Genomic DNA, 21,305 nt, shown 5'->3' on the forward strand with positions numbered 1-21,305 from the left:
GCCGAGGACGTGCATCAGTACACAGACAGAGGGGGTCTACAAGCTGAGGACATGCATCAGTACACAGACAGAGGGGGTCTACAAGCCGAGGACGTGCATCAGTACACAGACAGAGGGGGTCTACAAGCTGAGGACATACATCAGTACACAGACAGAGGGGGTCTACAAGCCGAGGACGTGCATCAGTACACAGACAGAGGGGGTCTACAAGCCGAGGACGTGCATCAGTACACAGACAGATGGGTCTACAAGCTGAGGACATGCATCAGTACACAGACAGAGGGGGTCTACAAGCTGAGGACATGCATCAGTACACAGACAGACGGGGTCTACAAGCCGAGGACGTGCATCAGTACACAGACAGAGGGGGTCTACAAGCTGAGGACATGCATCAGTACACAGACAGAGGGGGTCTACAAGCCGAGGACGTGCATCAGTACACAGACAGAGGGGGTCTACAAGCCGAGGACGTGCATCAGTACACAGACAGAGGGGGTCTACAAGACGAGGACATGCATCAGTACACAGACAGAGGGGGTCTACAAGCCGAGGACGTGCATCAGTACACAGACAGAGGGGGTCTACAAGCTGAGGACATGCATCAGTACACAGACAGAGGGGGTCTACAAGCCGAGGACGTGCATCAGTACACAGACAGAGGGGGTCTACAAGCTGAGGACATGCATCAGTACACAGACAGAGGGGGTCTACAAGCCGAGGACATGCATCAGTACACAGACAGAGGGGGTCTACAAGCCGAGGACGTGCATCAGTACACAGACAGATTGGAATGTTTTCTGGCAAAGTCAAAAACTGATCAACAGGGTAGAGGAAAATGGATCACATTGTTTCCTTTAAGCGGTTCCAGGGCCTGCCCGGTCATCTGTTTTAGAAACTATGTCTTAAGAAGGCCAAATATCCAAGGTTCATTACTAATTCATGAGGATTGTAAGTCATTGTCACAATTTCAATTCACAGCAGTTCTTAAAAAATGCCTGACAATATTGGGAGAGTCTCCAAATGCATTCACTTCACACTCATTTAGGATAGGAGCAGCCACAGAAGCTGCTAGATGGGGCTTAGAGCCTGACATAGTTAAAAAAATCGGGAGATGGGAATCGAGCAGATTTAAGAGTTACATTCAATTACATTTATTATAAATGGCGTACATGTATATATATGTGTACATTTATTATAAATGGCGTACATGTATATATATGGGTACATTTATTATAAATGGCGTACATGTATATATATGTGTACATTGTGGTAATCCTATAGTAGTTGTGTCTTCATTTAGACAATTGTGTGATAATTGTGTTTTTGTCTTTTGTTTTAGCTGAACAGCAATGCCTGGTTTGGATCATGGGACATTCATTTGTTTTTTGGGGGGCCTTACGTGCAGCAGTCAGGCCTAATGGCAGACAGTTGGGGTTGCCCAGTTCCTTGGCACGGGTGACATGGATAGGAAAGAGGGGAATGCAGTGGCATCAGCTGTTAAAAGAAATCCAGTATCATGTGGAGTTCTACCGCCCCCCGGACGTCTTACTTATCCATTTAGGTGGTAATGATTTAGCAATAAGAACATCAAGACATTTAGTTAGGAACATAAAGCTTGATATGTTGAATTTATGGAGGTCTTACCTAGAAACAGTGGTGGTCTGGTCGGATATAGTAGCTAGACAAATGTGGAGAACAGCGCGATCAGTGGCTCGCATCAATAATACAAGGATAAAGGTTAATAAAAAAATAACAAAATTTGTGTTGGAAAACGGAGGGGTGGCCATACGTCACCAGATGCTGGAAAATACAAAGGAACAATTTTGGAGAGATGATAAGGTACATCTTAATGACATTGGCATTGATATATGGATGTTGGGAATACAAGAAGGAGTAGAACGAGCCATTAAGTTGTGGAGGAACTCACTCTTGTAAGGTGTCACAAGAGCGAGTCTTGGCGGGATGTGGTTGTTTAAACCCCCTCTTTGTTGGTTGGAGAATTATGTTTTTAATGGGGTCCCTGGGCCAGAGCTCAGCGGACAGTGGAATATGGGTCCCTGGGGAGGAGCTCAGCGGACAGTGGAATAGATGGGTCCCTGGGGAGGAGCTCAGCGGACACAAGGAAAATGATCAAGGGGTATACCCAGATTCCCCCTTGAGCTAGGTGTACACGGCGGAGGGGGATATGGGGCTGGGATTTATAACAACCACATCTCTGGGCCGATAATCTTGTTTTTTCTTGTTGATGTTTTTTCTTATTAAAAATAAAGGGCTGCTGTGGCCAAAATTTTAATCCATGTCACGCAGTGTGTGGTGTCTTATTTATTAGGTTACCAGGAGCGCAATTCACTAGTCCATCAGTCAAGCAGAGTGAAGGCAGATAGCCGTAACGTACATGACTGAGGCAGTGATAGATCCAGGAAAGGGTTAAGGAGTAAGGGATGGGGGGTTTTACCTAAGGAATGTGGTGGTGGGCGAGCAGGAGGAGAGATGGGGGCAGGGGCCATATAAGAAATAGGTCCCATGTTAAGGTGTCATTCCTTTGTCCTGGACTCAAAGACTGAACCAGCAGTTGTCCCACCCACCCTCCCTATAATAAAGGGAAATGTATCAATATCAGGACTTTGCAACACTGTCAATATTCTAACAATGTTATTGGTATTCAACATCATCGGTATTTTATCAACATTATTAGTATTGTATCGTATTGTATCAATTGTTATCAGTAATGTATCCAAATTGACAATGTCATATCAACATATTAATATTGTATTAACATTTTAATATTGTATGTTACAGCAGCATTTGGCGGCGGGATGTGGTTGTTTAAACCCCCTCTTTGTTGGTTGGAGAATTATGTTTTTAATGGGGTCCCTGGGCCAGAGCTCAGCGGACAGTGGAATATGGGTCCCTGGGGAGGAGCTCAGTGGACAGTGGAATAGATGGGTCCCTGGGGAGGAGCTCAGCGGACACAAGGAAAATGATCAAGGGGTATACCCAGATTCCCCCTTGAGCTAGGTGTACACGGCGGAGGGGGATATGGGGCTGGGATTTATAACAACCACATCTCTGGGCCGATAATCTTGTTTTTTCTTGTTGATGTTTTTTCTTATAAAAAATAAAGGGCTGCTGTGGCCAAAATTTTAATCCATGTCACGCAGTGTGTGGTGTCTTATTTATTAGGTTTCCAGGAGCGCAATTCACTAGTCCATCAGTCATGTACTCAGAGATATCACTGTGTTATCTGTGGTGTTACATAGGACTGCAGGTGACATCTACTACATTATCTGTACTCAGAGATATCACTGTGTTATCTGTGGTGTTACATAGGACTGCAGGTGACATCTACTACATTATCTGTACTCAGAGATATCACTGTGTTATCTGTGGTGTTACATAGGACTGCAGGTGACATCTACTACATTATCTGTACTCAGAGATATCACTGTGTTATCTGTGGTGTTACATAGGACTGCAGGTGACATCTACTACATTATCTGTACTCAGAGATATCACTGTGTTATCTGTGGTGTTACATAGGACTGCAGGTGATATCTGCTATGTTATCTGATATTTGGGAGATCGGGGTTGTCTTTTCCGTTTGTTTATTGCTGTGGTTTCGTCGCTGGTTGCGGCTCGTCCCTGTGACATTTGAGGGTCTCTTGGGCCTCAGGATCGGTCTCTAGTGTCTCTTTCCGGGGGCGTTGGCCATCATATTTACATAGGACTTCCTCTCACTCTTTTTCAGTTTCATCTCCTTCCGCTAAGAGTTGTTTTCTGGAGCGCGGCCTCCTGTGTGACAGAGGACGACACATCAATATACACGGGGTCAACTGTCATGTTCTGACAACAGAATAGTGAGTGCAGCTCCGGAGGATAAGACACGATGTAACAGCAGAATAGTGACTGCAGCTCTGGATGTGACTGGAGGATAAGACATGATGTAACAGCAGAATAGTGACTGAAGCTCTGGATGTGACTGGAGGATAAGACACAATGTAACAGCAGAATAGTGACTGCAGCTCTGGAGGTGACTGGAGGATAAGACACGATGTAACAGCAGAATAGTGAGTGCAGCTCTGGAGGTGACTGGAGGATAAGACATGATGTAACAGCAAAATAGTGACTGAAGCTCTGGAGGTGACTGGAGGATAAGACATGATGTAACAGCAGAATAGTGAGTGCAGCTCTGGAGGTGACTGGAGGATAAGACACAATGTAACAATGTAACAGCAGAATAGTGACTGCAGCTCTGGAGGATAAGACACGATGTAACAGCAGAATAGTGAGTGCAGCTCTGGAGGTGACTGGAGGGTAAATCTGCATCCATCTTCACAGTAAGCACTGATGATGTCATTAGTCAGTCCAGTGATGTCACATACCTGTATCGTGGGTGCTCATTGGTCGGGCAGTGATGTCACATACCTGTATCGTGGGTGCTCATTGGTCGGGCGGTCATGTCACATACCTGTATCGTGGATGCTCATTGGTCGGGCGGTGATGTCACATACCTGTATCGTGGGTGTTCATTGGTCTGGCGGTGATGTCACATACCTGTATCGTGGGTGTTCATTGGTTGGGCGGTGATGTCACATACCTGTATCGTGGGTGCTCATTGGTCGGGCAGTGATGTCACATACCTGTATCGTGGGTGCTCATTGGTCTGGCAGTGATATCTCGCAGCGCCTGCAGCCAATCTCTTTGCTCCGCGCTGTTCTGGCAGGTGAAGATAAAGTCCCGCTGGGGTGTCCTGAGGGTGATTCCCGCCGTCCACTTATTTCCTTTCATTCCACTGGGTAATCCTTCTGTCACCTGGTGCCCCTCCTCCTCGCTCCCGATAAACACCGCGCCCTGCTCATAGGGGTCCTGCAATCACATAGGGAACAGGGGGAGTCTGCTGCAGCCGAGGGGCGAGGGCCAAGGGGCGAGGTTACTATAGAGCTGGATATTCATGGCTCTCGTCACTGACGTCCCCCAAGTCTACGATGTCCCCACGAGTCTACAATGTCTCCTGTCCTGCAGCCTCTGGACAGAAGGGCGCTCACATCTGTGCAGAGCAGCCCCGGTGTGCGAGAAGTGTCTGTATACAGAGGGAAAAACCTGCAGATGTGTCTGTATAGAGAGCGGACAGAAAACCTGCAGATGTGTCTGTATAGAGAGCGGAGGGAAAAACCTGCAGATGTGTCTGTATAGAGAGCGGAGGGAAAATCTGCAGATGTGTCTTTATAGAGAGCGGAGGGAAAAACCTGCAGATGTGTCTTTATAGAGAGCGGAGGGAAAAACCTGCAGATGTGTCTGTATGGAGAACGGAGGGAAAAACCTGCAGATGTGTCTGTATAGAGAGCGTAGGGAAAAACCTGCAGATGTGTCTTTATATAGAGCGGAGGGAAAAACCTGCAGAAGTGTCTGCATAGAAAGAGGGAAAACCTGCAGATGTGTCTGTATGGAGAGCGGAGGGAAAAACCTGCAGATGTGTCTGTATAGAGAGCGGAGGGAAAAACCTGCAGATGTGTCTGTATAGAGAGCAGAGGGGAAAACCTGCAGATGTGTCTGTATAGAGAGCAGAGGGAAAACCTGCAGATGTGTCTGTATAGCGAGCGGAGGGAAAAACCTGCAGATGTGTCTGTAGAGAGAGTGGAGAGAAAACCTGCAGATGTGTCTGTATAGGGAGCGGAGGGAAAAACCTGCAGATGTGTCTGTATAGGAGGGAAAAACCTGCAGATGTGTCTAAATAGAAAGCGGAGGAAAAAACCTGCAGATGTGTCTGTATAGAGAGTGGAGGGGAAAACCTGGAGATGACTGTATAGAGAGCAGAGGGAAAAACCTGCAGATGTGTCTGTATAGAGAGCGGAGGGAAAAACCTGCAGATGTGTCTGTATAGAGAAGAGGGAGAAACCTGCAGATGTGTCTGTATAGAGAGTGGAGGGAAAACCTGCAGATGTGTCTGTATAGAGAGTGGAGGGGAAAACCTGCAGATGTGTCTGTATAGAGAGTGGAGGGGAAAACCTGCAGATGTGTCTGTATAGAGAGTGGAGGGGAAAACCTGCAGATGTGTCTGTATAGAGAGTGGAGGGGAAAACCTGCAGATGTGTCTGTATAGAGAACGGAGGGAAAAACCTGCAGATGTGTCTGTATACAGAGTGGAGGAAAAACCTGCAGATGTGTCTGTATATAGAGTGGAGGAAAAACCTGCAGATGTGTCTGTATAGAGAGCGGAGGGAAAAACCTGCAGATGTGTCTGTATAGAGAGCGGAGGGAAAAACCTGCAGATGTGTCTGTATAGAGAAGAGGGAGAAACCTGCAGATGTGTCTGTATAGAGAGTGGAGGGGAAAACCTGCAGATGTGTCTGTATAGAGAGTGGAGGGAAAAACCTGCAGATGTGTCTGTATGCAGAGTGGAGGAAAAACCTGCAGATGTGTCTGTATATAGAGTGGAGGAAAAACCTACAGATGTGTCTGTATAGAGAGCGGAGGGAAAAACCTGCAGATGTGTCTGTATAGAGAGCGGAGGAAAAAACCTGCAGATGTGTCTGTATAGAGAAGAGGGAGAAACCTGCAGATGTGTCTGTATAGAGAGTGGAGGGAAAATCTGCAGATGTGTCTGTATAGAGAGTGGAGGGGAAAACCTGCAGATGTGTCTGTATAGAGAGTGGAGGGGAAAACCTGCAGATGTGTCTGTATAGAGAGGAGGGAAAAACCTGCAGATGTGTCTGTATAGAGAGTGGAGGGGAAAACCTGCAGATGTGTCTGTATAGAGAGTGGAGGGGAAAACCTGCAGATGTGTCTGTATAGAGAGTGGAGGGGAAAACCTGCAGATGTGTCTGTATAGAGAGTGGAGGGGAAAACCTGCAGATGTGTCTGTATAGAGAGGAGGGAAAAACCTGCAGATGTGTCTGTATAGAGAGGAGGGAAAAACCTGCAGATGTGTCTGTATAGAGAGTGGAGGGGAAAACCTGCAGATGTGTCTGTATAGAGAGTGGAGGGGAAACCTGCAGATGTGTCTGTATAGAGAGCGGAGGGAAAAACCTGCAGATGTGTCTGTATAGAGAGCGGAGGGGAAAAATCTACAGATGTGTCTGTATAGAGAGCGGAGGGGAAAATCTGCAGATGTGTCTGTATAGAGAGCGGAGGGGAAAACCTGCAGATGTGTCTGTATAGAGAGCAGAGGGAAAACCTGCAGATGTGTCTGTATAGAGAGCGGAGGGGAAAATCTGCAGATGTGTCTGTATAGAGAGCGGAGGGGAAAACCTGCAGATGTGTCTGTATAGAGAGCGGAGGGAAAAACCTGCAGATGTGTCTGTATAGAGAGCGGAGGGGAAAACCTGCAGATGTGTCTGTATAGAGAGCGGAGGGGAAAACCTGCAGATGTGTCTGTATAGAGAGAGGAGGGGAAAACCTGCAGATGTGTCTGTATAGAGAGCGGAGGGAAAACCTGCAGATGTGTCTGTATAGAGAGCGGAGGGAAATTAAGGGTTTACACTGTCTATCCTAACCATAAATATAAACTCCACTCTTCTGTTTCCTCCCATTTCTCCGGAGCTGAACTCTTAGGGGCACTTTGCACACTATGATATCGCAGGTGCGGTGTCGGTGGGGTTAAATCGAAAGTGGCGCACATCCAGCGTTGCTGTCGATATCGTAGTGTGTGAATCCTTTTTACTACGATTAATGAGCGCAAAAGCGTCACAATCGGGTGATCGCTGCAGGGTCCGACATTTCCAGAATTTGGGAAGGACCGATGTGACGATGCTGTTCCTCGTTCCTGCGGCAGCGCACATGGCTGTGTATGAAGCCGCAGGAGCGAGGAACATCTCCTACCTGCGTCCTGCGGCAATGCGGAAGGAAGGAGGTGGGCGGGATGTTTACGTCCCGCTCATCTCCGCCCCTCCGCTTCTATTGGCCGCCTGACGTGTGACGTCGCTGTGACGCCGCACGACCCTCCCCCTTAGGAAGGAGGCGGGTCACCGGCCAGAGCGACGTCGCGGGGCAGGTGAGTGCGCGTGAAGCTGCCGTAGCGATAATGTTCACTACGCCAGGATTCACAAGATATCGCAGCTGTGACGGGGCGGGGACTATCGCGCTCGGCAGCGCAGCATCGGCTAGCAGTGTCGTAGTGTGTAAAGTGCCCCTTAGATCTCAGACTTTTTCTATGGACCCAGGAGGCCTTTATCCCTCAAATAATGATCACGTGTCCTCTGCGGAGACAATCCTCCACCTCACTGGTGCCGCTGATCAAGATGCTGATTACACAGCAGGATTATTGCACAGGTGCGCCTTAGGCTGCCACAATAAATGGCCTCCCTAAAATGTGCAGTTTTATCACACAGCTCAATGTCACAGATGTCGCAGGTTCTGAGGGTCGTGCCGGTGGCGGCTGATAGGAAAAATGTCCACCAGAGCTGTCCCGTGGATTGAATGTTCATTTCTCCACCATAAGTCGCCTCCAATGGCGTTTCAAAGAATTTGGCAAAACATCCAACCGACCTCACAACCTCAGACCACATGTAACCAGCCCAGGACCTCCACATCCAACCGACCTCACAACTGCAGACCACATGTGACCAGCCCAGGACCTCCACATCCAACCGACCTCACAACCGCAGACCACATGTAACCAGCCCAGCATCTCCACATCCAACCGACCTCACAACTGCAGACCACATGTAACCAGCCCAGGACCTCCACATCCAACCGACCTCACAACCGCAGACCACGTGTGACCAGCCCAGGACCTCCACATCCAACCGACCTCAGAACCGCAGACCACATGTGACCAGCCCAGGACCTCCACATCCAACCGACCTCACAACCGCAGACCACATGTGACCAGCCCAGGACCTCCACATCCAACCGACCTCAGAACCGCAGACCACATGTGACCAGCCCAGGACCTCCACATCCAACCAACCTCACAACCGCAGACCACATGTGACCAGCCCAGGACCTCCACATCCAACCGACCTCACAACCGCAGACCACATGTGACCAGCCCAGGACCTCCACATCCAACCGACCTCACAACTGCAGACCACATGTAACCAGCCCAGGACCTCCACATCCAACCGACCTCACAACTGCAGACCACATGTAACCAGCCCAGGACCTCCACATCCAACCGACCTCACAACCGCAGACCACATGTAACCAGCCCAGGACCTCCACATCCAACCAACCTCACAACCGCAGACCACATGTGACCAGCCCAGGACCTCCACATCCAACCGACCTCACAACCGCAGACCACATGTAACCAGCCCAGCATCTCCACATCCAACCGACCTCACAACTGCAGACCACATGTAACCAGCCCAGGACCTCCACATCCAACCGACCTCACAACCGCAGACCACGTGTGACCAGCCCAGGACCTCCACATCCAACCGACCTCAGAACCGCAGACCACATGTGACCAGCCCAGGACCTCCACATCCAACCGACCTCACAACCGCAGACCACATGTGACCAGCCCAGGACCTCCACATCCAACCGACCTCAGAACCGCAGACCACATGTGACCAGCCCAGGACCTCCACATCCAACCAACCTCACAACCGCAGACCACATGTGACCAGCCCAGGACCTCCACATCCAACCGACCTCACAACCGCAGACCACATGTAACCAGCCCAGCATCTCCACATCCAACCGACCTCACAACTGCAGACCACATGTAACCAGCCCAGGACCTCCACATCCAACCGACCTCACAACCGCAGACCACGTGTGACCAGCCCAGGACCTCCACATCCAACCGACCTCAGAACCGCAGACCACATGTGACCAGCCCAGGACCTCCACATCCAACCGACCTCACAACCGCAGACCACATGTGACCAGCCCAGGACCTCCACATCCAACCGACCTCAGAACCGCAGACCACATGTGACCAGCCCAGGACCTCCACATCCAACCAACCTCACAACCACAGACCACATGTAACCAGCCCAGGACCTCCACATCCAACCGACCTCACAACCGCAGACCACATGTAACCAGCCCAGGACCTCCACATCCAACCGACCTCAGAACCGCAGACCACATGTAACCAGCCCAGGACCTCCACATCCAACCGACCTCACAACCGCAGACCACATGTGACCAGCCCAGGACCTCCACATCCAACCGACCTCACAACCGCAGACCACATGTAACCAGCCCAGCATCTCCACATCCAACCGACCTCACAACTGCAGACCACATGTAACCAGCCCAGGACCTCCACATCCAACCGACCTCACAACCGCAGACCACGTGTGACCAGCCCAGGACCTCCACATCCAACCGACCTCAGAACCGCAGACCACATGTGACCAGCCCAGGACCTCCACATCCAACCAACCTCACAACCGCAGACCACATGTAACCAGCCCAGGACCTCCACATCCAACCGACCTCACAACTGCAGACCACATGTAACCAGCCCAGGACCTCCACATCCAACCGACCTCACAATCGCAGACCACATGTGACCAGCCCAGGACCTCCACATCCAACCGACCTCACAACCGCAGACCACATGTGACCAGCCCAGGACCTCCACATCTAACCGACCTCACAACTGCAGACCACATGTAACCAGCCCAGGACCTCCACATCCAACCGACCACACAACCGCAGACCACATGTGACCAGCCCAGGACCTCCACATCCAACCGACCTCACAACTGCAGACTACATGTAACCAGCCCAGCATCTCCACATCCAACCGACCTCACAACCGCAGAGCACATGTGACCAGCCCAGGACCTCCACATCCGACCGACCTCACAACCGCAGACCACATGTGACCAGCCCAGGACCTCCACATCCAACCGACCTCACAACTGCAGACTACATGTAACCAGCCCAGCATCTCCACATCCAACCGACCTCACAACCGCAGACCACATGTGACCAGCCCAGGACCTCCACATCCAACCGACCTCACAACCGCAGACCACATGTGACCAGCCCAGGACCTCCACATCCAACCGACCTCACAACTGCAGACTACATGTAACCAGCCCAGCATCTCCACATCCAACCGACCTCACAACCGCAGACCACATGTGACCAGCCCAGGACCTCAACATCCAACCGACCTCCCAACTGCAGACCACATGTAACCAGCCCAGGACCTCCACATCCAACCGACCTCACAACCACAGACCACATGTAACCAGCCCAGGACCTCCACATCCAACCGACCTCACAACTGCAGATCACATGTAACCAGCCCAGGACCTCCACATCCAACCGACCTCACAACTGCAGACCACATGTAACCAGCCCAGGACCTCCACATCCAACCGACCTCACAACCGCAGACCACGTGTGACCAGCCCAGGACCTCCACATCCAACCGACCTCAGAACCGCAGACCACATGTGACCAGCCCAGGACCTCCACATCCAACCAACCTCACAACCGCAGACCACATGTAACCAGCCCAGGACCTCCACATCCAACCGACCTCACAACTGCAGACCACATGTAACCAGCCCAGGACCTCCACATCCAACCGACCTCACAATCGCAGACCACATGTGACCAGCCCAGGACCTCCACATCCAACCGACCTCACAACCGCAGACCACATGTGACCAGCCCAGGACCTCCACATCTAACCGACCTCACAACTGCAGACCACATGTAACCAGCCCAGGACCTCCACATCCAACCGACCTCACAACCACAGACCACATGTGACCAGCCCAGGACCTCCACATCCAACCGACCTCACAACTGCAGACTACATGTAACCAGCCCAGCATCTCCACATCCAACCGACCTCACAACCGCAGAGCACATGTGACCAGCCCAGGACCTCCACATCCGACCGACCTCACAACCGCAGACCACATGTGACCAGCCCAGGACCTCCACATCCAACCGACCTCACAACTGCAGACTACATGTAACCAGCCCAGCATCTCCACATCCAACCGACCTCACAACCGCAGACCACATGTGACCAGCCCAGGACCTCCACATCCAACCGACCTCACAACTGCAGACTACATGTAACCAGCCCAGGACCTCCACATCCAACCGACCTCACAACTGCAGACTACATGTAACCAGCCCAGCATCTCCACATCCAACCGACCTCACAACCGCAGACCACATGTGACCAGCCCAGGACCTCAACATCCAACCGACCTCCCAACTGCAGACCACATGTAACCAGTGTGACGGGGTATGCGACAGAGCAGTAAGGGACACCAGGCCAAGGAACAATCCAAGAAGATTTAATGAGACAGGGAGCATAAAACATCCAATAATAAAATGGTTCTTTAGAGTCCACACAAAGGAAAAAGATCCAGGGGCACCGCCTGGTATTCCGATGCCAGGGAAAATAGGGCAATGGTCCTTATATGAGTTCCTTGAGTCCAACAGGGGGAACAATAAAACGCAATCCCACGTGGCCACTGATCTCCAGTCTGCAACAGTCCATACACATTCTCTATGATCCAGCCTCAGCCATAGGTCCTCATCCTTCTCCAGCCGATATCCAACTAACCTAACATGGGTCTCAATGTTCTTCTCTCTTGGGATCAGCCCCTTAGGTGGGCACACCTCCTTCTAGACATCTGATTCATGAATGGACTTTAGACTCCTGGCTCTGTTCTGTTTACCAAGTTGTGGTTGGAGAAGTTCCATGCTGAGAAGAACAAACAATCCCCCAGCAGAGGAGAACAATATATATGCAACCCCCACCAAATCAAGGACAATAGTTACTGCTGAAGCCTAATTGCAATATGATACAGGCTGGGGGGATATAATGTTACAACCAAGGAGAGACAGACTATTAAAACATGAGCACAGGCGGGGGAGGGACACACTTTTACAACCAGCCCAGGACCTCCACATCCAACCGACCTCACAACCGCAGACCACATGTGACCAGCCTAGGACCTCCACATCCAACCGACCTCACAACCGCAGACCACATGTGACCAGCCCAGGACCTCCACATCCTACCGACCTCACAATCCGCAGACCACATGTAACCAGCCCAGCATCTCCACATCCAACCGACCTCACAACCGCAGACCACATGTGACCAGCCCAGGACCTCCACATCCAACCGACCTCACAACCGCAGACCCCATGTGACCAGCCCAGGACCTCCACATCCAACCGACCTCACAACCGCAGACCACATGTAACCAGCCCAGGACCTCCACATCCAACCGACCTCACAATCCGCAGACCACATGTGACCAGCCCAGGACCTCCACATCCAACCGACCTCACAATCCGCAGACCACATGTGACCAGCCCAGGACCTCCACATCCAACCGACCTCCCAACTGCAGACCACATGTAACCAGCCCAGGACCTCCACATCCAACCGACCTCACAACCGCAGACCACATGTGACCAGCCCAGGACCTCCACATCCAACCGACCTCCCAACTGCAGACCACATGTAACCAGCCCAGGACCTCCACATCCAACCGACCTCACAACTGCAGACCACATGTGACCAGCCCAGGACCTCCACATCCAACCGACCTCACAACCGCAGACCACATGTGACCAGCCCAGGACCTCCACATCCAACCGACCTCACAACCGCAGACCACATGTGACCAGCCCAGGACCTCCACATCTAACCGACCTCACAACTGCAGACCACATGTAACCAGCCCAGGACCTCCACATCCAACCGACCTCACAACCACAGACCACATGTGACCAGCCCAGGACCTCCACATCCAACCGACCTCACAACTGCAGACTACATGTAACCAGCCCAGCATCTCCACATCCAACCGACCTCACAACCGCAGAGCACATGTGACCAGCCCAGGACCTCCACATCCAACCGACCTCACAACCGCAGACCACATGTAACCGGCCCAGCATCTCCACATCCAACCGACCTCACAACAGCAGACCACATGTAACCAGCCCAGGACCTCCACATCCAACCGACCTCACAACCGCAGACCACATGTGACCAGCCCAGGACCTCCACATCCAACCGGCCTCACAACCGGAGATCACATGTAACCAGCCCAGGACCTCCACATCCAACCGACCTCACAACTGCAGACCACATGTAACCAGCCCAGGTCCTCCACATCCAACCGACCTCACAACTGCAGACTACATGTAACCAGCCCAGCATCTCCACATCCAACCGACCTCACAACCGCAGACCACATGTGACCAGCCCAGGACCTCCACATCCAACCGACCTCACAACCGCAGACCACATGTGACCAGCCCAGGACCTCCACATCCAACCGACCTCACAACTGCAGACTACATGTAACCAGCCCAGCATCTCCACATCCAACCGACCTCACAACCGCAGACCACATGTGACCAGCCCAGGACCTCCACATCCAACCGACCTCACAACCGCAGACCACATGTGACCAGCCCAGGACCTCCACATCCAACCGACCTCACAACTGCAGACTACATGTAACCAGCCCAGCATCTCCACATCCAACCGACCTCACAACCGCAGACCACATGTGACCAGCCCAGGACCTCAACATCCAACCGACCTCCCAACTGCAGACCACATGTAACCAGTGTGACGGGGTATGCGACAGAGCAGTAAGGGACACCAGGCCAAGGAACAATCCAAGAAGATTTAATGAGACAGGGAGCATAAAACATCCAATAATAAAATGGTTCTTTAGAGTCCACACAAAGGAAAAAGATCCAGGGGCACCGCCTGGTATTCCGATGCCAGGGAAAATAGGGCAATGGTCCTTATATGAGTTCCTTGAGTCCAACAGGGGGAACCATAAAACGCAATCCCACGTGGCCACTGATCTCCAGTCTGCAACAGTCCATACACATTCTCTATGATCCAGCCTCAGCCATAGGTCCTCATCCTTCTCCAGCCGATATCCAACTAACCTAACATGGGTCTCAATGTTCTTCTCTCTTGGGATCAGCCCCTTAGGTGGGCACACCTCCTTCTAGACATCTGATTCATGAATGGACTTTAGACTCCTGGCTCTGTTCTGTTTACCAAGTTGTGGTTGGAGAAGTTCCATGCTGAGAAGAACAAACAATCCCCCAGCAGAGGAGAACAATATATATGCAACCCCCACCAAATCAAGGACAATAGTTACTGCTGAAGCCTAATTGCAATATGATACAGGCTGGGGGGATATAATGTTACAACCAAGGAGAGACAGACTATTAAAACATGAGCACAGGCGGGGGAGGGACACACTTTTACAACCAGCCCAGGACCTCCACATCCAACCGACCTCACAACCGCAGACCACATGTGACCAGCCTAGGACCTCCACATCCAACCGACCTCACAACCGCAGACCACATGTGACCAGCCCAGGACCTCCACATCCTACCGACCTCACAATCCGCAGACCACATGTAACCAGCCCAGCATCTCCACATCCAACCGACCTCACAACCGCAGACCACATGTGACCAGCCCAGGACCTCCACATCCAACCGACCTCACAACCGCAGACCCCATGTGACCAGCCCAGGACCTCCACATCCAACCGACCTCACAACCGCAGACCACATGTAACCAGCCCAGGACCTCCACATCCAACCGACCTCACAATCCGCAGACCACATGTGACCAGCCCAGGACCTCCACATCCAACCGACCTCACAATCCGCAGACCACATGTGACCAGCCCAGGACCTCCACATCCAACCGACCTCCCAACTGCAGACCACATGTAACCAGCCCAGGACCTCCACATCCAACCGACCTCACAACCGCAGACCACATGTGACCAGCCCAGGACCTCCACATCCAACCGACCTCCCAACTGCAGACCACATGTAACCAGCCCAGGACCTCCACATCCAACCGACCTCACAACTGCAGACCACATGTGACCAGCCCAGGACCTCCACATCCAACCGACCTCCCAACTGCAGACCACATGTGACCAGCCCAGGACCTCCACATCCAACCAAACTCACAACCGCAGACCACATGTAACCAGCCCAGGACCTCCACATCCAACCGACCTCACAACCGCACACCATATGTAACCAACCCAGGACCTCCACATCCAACCGACCTCACAACCACAGACTACATGTGACCAGCCCAGGTCCTCCACATCCAACCGACCTCACAACTGCAGACCACATGTAACCAGCCCAGGACCTGCACGTCCAACCGACCACACAACTGCAGACCACATGTAACCAGCCCAGCATCTCCACATCCAACCGACCTCCCAACTGCAGACCACATGTGACCAGCCCAGGACCTCCACATCCAACCGACCTCACAACTGCAGACCACATGTAACCAGCCCAGGACCTCCACATCCAACCGACCTCACAACCGGAGACCACATGTAACCAGCCCAGGACCTCCACATCCAACCGACCTCACAACCGCAGACCACATGTAACCAGCCCAGGACCTCCACATCCAACCGACCTCACAACCGCAGACCACATGTGACCAGCCCAGGACCTCCACATCCAACCGACCTCCCAACTGCAGACCACATGTAACCAGCCCAGGACCTCCACATCCAACCTACCTCACAACTGCAGACCACATGTGACCAGCCCAGGACCTCCACATCCAACCGACCTCCCAACTGCAGACCACATGTGACCAGCCCAGGACCTCCACATCCAACCGACCTCCCAACTGCAGACCACATGCGACCAGCCCAGGACCTCCACATTCAACCGACCTCACAACTGCAGACCACATGTGACCAGCCCAGGACCTCCACATCCAACCGACCTCACAACTGCAGACCACATGTGACCAGCCCAGGACCTCCACATCCAACCGACCTCCCAACTGCAGACCACATGTGACCAGCCCAGGACCTCCACATCCAACCGACCTCACAACTGGAGACCACATGTAACCAGCCCAGGACCTCCACATCCAACCGACCTCACAACCGCAGACCACATGTAACCAGCCCAGGACCTCCACATCCAACCGACCTCACAACCGCACACCATATGTAACCAACCCAGGACCTCCACATCCAACCGACCTCACAACCACAGACCACATGTGACCAGCCCAGGACCTCCACATCCAACCGACCTCACAACTGCGGACCACATGTAACCAGCCCAGGACCTCCACATCCAACCGACCTCACAACCACAGACCACATGTGACCAGCCCAGGACCTCCACATCCAACCGACCTCACAACTGCAGACTACATGTAACCAGCCCAGCATCTCCACATCCAACCGACCTCACAACCGCAGAGCACATGTGACCAGCCCAGGACCTCCACATCCAACCGACCTCACAACCGCAGACCACATGTAACCGGCCCAGCATCTCCACATCCAACCGACCTCACAACAGCAGACCACATGTAACCAGCCCAGGACCTCCACATCCAACCGACCTCACAACCGCAGACCACATGTGACCAGCCCAGGACCTCCACATCCAACCGGCCTCACAACCGGAGATCACATGTAACCAGCCCAGGACCTCCACATCCAACCGACCTCACAACTGCAGACCACATGTAACCAGCCCAGGTCCTCCACATCCAACCGACCTCACAACTGCAGACTACATGTAACCAGCCCAGCATCTCCACATCCAACCGACCTCACAACCGCAGACCACATGTGACCAGCCCAGGACCTCCACATCCAACCGACCTCACAACCGCAGACCACATGTGACCAGCCCAGGACCTCCACATCCAACCGACCTCACAACTGCAGACTACATGTAACCAGCCCAGCATCTCCACATCCAACCGACCTCACAACCGCAGACCACATGTGACCAGCCCAGGACCTCCACATCCAACCGACCTCACAACCGCAGACCACATGTGACCAGCCCAGGACCTCCACATCCAACCGACCTCACAACTGCAGACTACATGTAACCAGCCCAGCATCTCCACATCCAACCGACCTCACAACCGCAGACCACATGTGACCAGCCCAGGACCTCAACATCCAACCGACCTCCCAACTGCAGACCACATGTAACCAGTGTGACGGGGTATGCGACAGAGCAGTAAGGGACACCAGGCCAAGGAACAATCCAAGAAGATTTAATGAGACAGGGAGCATAAAACATCCAATAATAAAATGGTTCTTTAGAGTCCACACAAAGGAAAAAGATCCAGGGGCACCGCCTGGTATTCCGATGCCAGGGAAAATAGGGCAATGGTCCTTATATGAGTTCCTTGAGTCCAACAGGGGGAACCATAAAACGCAATCCCACGTGGCCACTGATCTCCAGTCTGCAACAGTCCATACACATTCTCTATGATCCAGCCTCAGCCATAGGTCCTCATCCTTCTCCAGCCGATATCCAACTAACCTAACATGGGTCTCAATGTTCTTCTCTCTTGGGATCAGCCCCTTAGGTGGGCACACCTCCTTCTAGACATCTGATTCATGAATGGACTTTAGACTCCTGGCTCTGTTCTGTTTACCAAGTTGTGGTTGGAGAAGTTCCATGCTGAGAAGAACAAACAATCCCCCAGCAGAGGAGAACAATATATATGCAACCCCCACCAAATCAAGGACAATAGTTACTGCTGAAGCCTAATTGCAATATGATACAGGCTGGGGGGATATAATGTTACAACCAAGGAGAGACAGACTATTAAAACATGAGCACAGGCGGGGGAGGGACACACTTTTACAACCAGCCCAGGACCTCCACATCCAACCGACCTCACAACCGCAGACCACATGTGACCAGCCTAGGACCTCCACATCCAACCGACCTCACAACCGCAGACCACATGTGACCAGCCCAGGACCTCCACATCCTACCGACCTCACAATCCGCAGACCACATGTAACCAGCCCAGCATCTCCACATCCAACCGACCTCACAACCGCAGACCACATGTGACCAGCCCAGGACCTCCACATCCAACCGACCTCACAACCGCAGACCCCATGTGACCAGCCCAGGACCTCCACATCCAACCGACCTCACAACCGCAGACCACATGTAACCAGCCCAGGACCTCCACATCCAACCGACCTCACAATCCGCAGACCACATGTGACCAGCCCAGGACCTCCACATCCAACCGACCTCACAATCCGCAGACCACATGTGACCAGCCCAGGACCTCCACATCCAACCGACCTCCCAACTGCAGACCACATGTAACCAGCCCAGGACCTCCACATCCAACCGACCTCACAACCGCAGACCACATGTGACCAGCCCAGGACCTCCACATCCAACCGACCTCCCAACTGCAGACCACATGTAACCAGCCCAGGACCTCCACATCCAACCGACCTCACAACTGCAGACCACATGTGACCAGCCCAGGACCTCCACATCCAACCGACCTCCCAACTGCAGACCACATGTGACCAGCCCAGGACCTCCACATCCAACCAAACTCACAACCGCAGACCACATGTAACCAGCCCAGGACCTCCACATCCAACCGACCTCACAACCGCACACCATATGTAACCAACCCAGGACCTCCACATCCAACCGACCTCACAACCACAGACTACATGTGACCAGCCCAGGTCCTCCACATCCAACCGACCTCACAACTGCAGACCACATGTAACCAGCCCAGGACCTGCACGTCCAACCGACCACACAACTGCAGACCACATGTAACCAGCCCAGCATCTCCACATCCAACCGACCTCCCAACTGCAGACCACATGTGACCAGCCCAGGACCTCCACATCCAACCGACCTCACAACTGCGGACCACATGTAACCAGCCCAGGACCTCCACATCCAACCGACCTCACAACCGGAGACCACATGTAACCAGCCCAGGACCTCCACATCCAACCGACCTCACAACCGCAGACCACATGTAACCAGCCCAGGACCTCCACATCCAACCGACCTCACAACCGCAGACCACATGTGACCAGCCCAGGACCTCCACATCCAACCGACCTCCCAACTGCAGACCACATGTAACCAGCCCAGGACCTCCACATCCAACCTACCTCACAACTGCAGACCACATGTGACCAGCCCAGGACCTCCACATCCAACCGACCTCCCAACTGCAGACCACATGTGACCAGCCCAGGACCTCCACATCCAACCGACCTCCCAACTGCAGACCACATGCGACCAGCCCAGGACCTCCACATTCAACCGACCTCACAACTGCAGACCACATGTGACCAGCCCAGGACCTCCACATCCAACCGACCTCACAACTGCAGACCACATGTGACCAGCCCAGGACCTCCACATCCAACCGACCTCCCAACTGCAGACCACATGTGACCAGCCCAGGACCTCCACATCCAACCGACCTCACAACTGGAGACCACATGTAACCAGCCCAGGACCTCCACATCCAACCGACCTCACAACCGCAGACCACATGTAACCAGCCCAGGACCTCCACATCCAACCGACCTCACAACCGCACACCATATGTAACCAACCCAGGACCTCCACATCCAACCGACCTCACAACCACAGACCACATGTGACCAGCCCAGGACCTCCACATCCAACCGACCTCACAACTGCGGACCACATGTAACCAGCCCAGGACCTCCACATCCAACCGACCTCACAACCGCAGACCACATGTGACCAGCCCAGGACCTCCACATCCAACCAACCTCACAACTGCAGACCACATGTAACCAGCCCAGGACCTCCACATCCAACCGACCTCACAACCGCAGACCACGTATAACCAGCCCAGGACCACCACATTCAACCGACCTCACAACCGCAGACCACATGTAACCAGCCCAGGACCTCCACATCCAACCGACCTCACAACTGCAGACCACATGTAACCAGCCCAGGACCTGCACGTCCAACCGACCACACAACTGCAGACCACATGTAACCAGCCCAGCATCTCCACATCCAACCGACCTCCCAACTGCAGACCACATGTGACCAGCCCAGGACCTCCACATACAACCGACCTCACAACCGCAGATCACATGTAACCAGCCCAGCATCTCCACATCCAACCGACCTCCCAACTGCAGATTACATGTAACCAGCCCAGGACCTCCACATCCAACCGACCTCACAACCGCAGATTACATGTAACCAGCCCAGCATCTCCACATCCAACCGACCTCACAACTGCAGACCACATGTGACCAGTCCAGGACCTCCACATCCAACCAACCTCACAACTGCAGACCACATGTAACCAGCCCAGGACCTCCACATCCAACCGACCTCACAACTGCAGACCACATGTAACCAGCCCAGGACCTCCACATCCAACCGACCACACAACCGCAGATCACATGTAACCAGCCCAGGACCTCCACATCCAACCGACCTCACAACTGCAGACCACAGGTGACCAGCCCAGGACCTCCACATCCAACCAA

The 21,305-nt window shown here is 52.9% G+C and overlaps 1 protein-coding gene across 1 annotated transcript in view; it reads right to left on the bottom strand.

The window, feature by feature from the left end:
• Positions 1 to 3,466: 3,466 nt before the first annotated feature.
• ADAP2 (ArfGAP with dual PH domains 2) overlaps positions 3,467 to 21,305 on the bottom strand; it is a 77,969-nt gene continuing 60,130 nt past the window's right edge. The window contains exons 10-11 of the mRNA XM_075348034.1: positions 4,641 to 4,866; positions 3,467 to 3,792 (exon numbers count right to left, since the gene is read on the bottom strand). Of these exons, the coding sequence (XP_075204149.1) occupies positions 3,764 to 3,792; positions 4,641 to 4,866 (255 nt within the window). The 3' untranslated portion in view covers positions 3,467 to 3,763. The remainder of the gene's footprint in view (positions 3,793 to 4,640; positions 4,867 to 21,305) is intronic.

Source organism: Anomaloglossus baeobatrachus, chromosome 5 (assembly GCF_048569485.1).
Source record: "Anomaloglossus baeobatrachus isolate aAnoBae1 chromosome 5, aAnoBae1.hap1, whole genome shotgun sequence".
NCBI classification, from domain to species: domain Eukaryota; kingdom Metazoa; phylum Chordata; class Amphibia; order Anura; family Aromobatidae; genus Anomaloglossus; species Anomaloglossus baeobatrachus.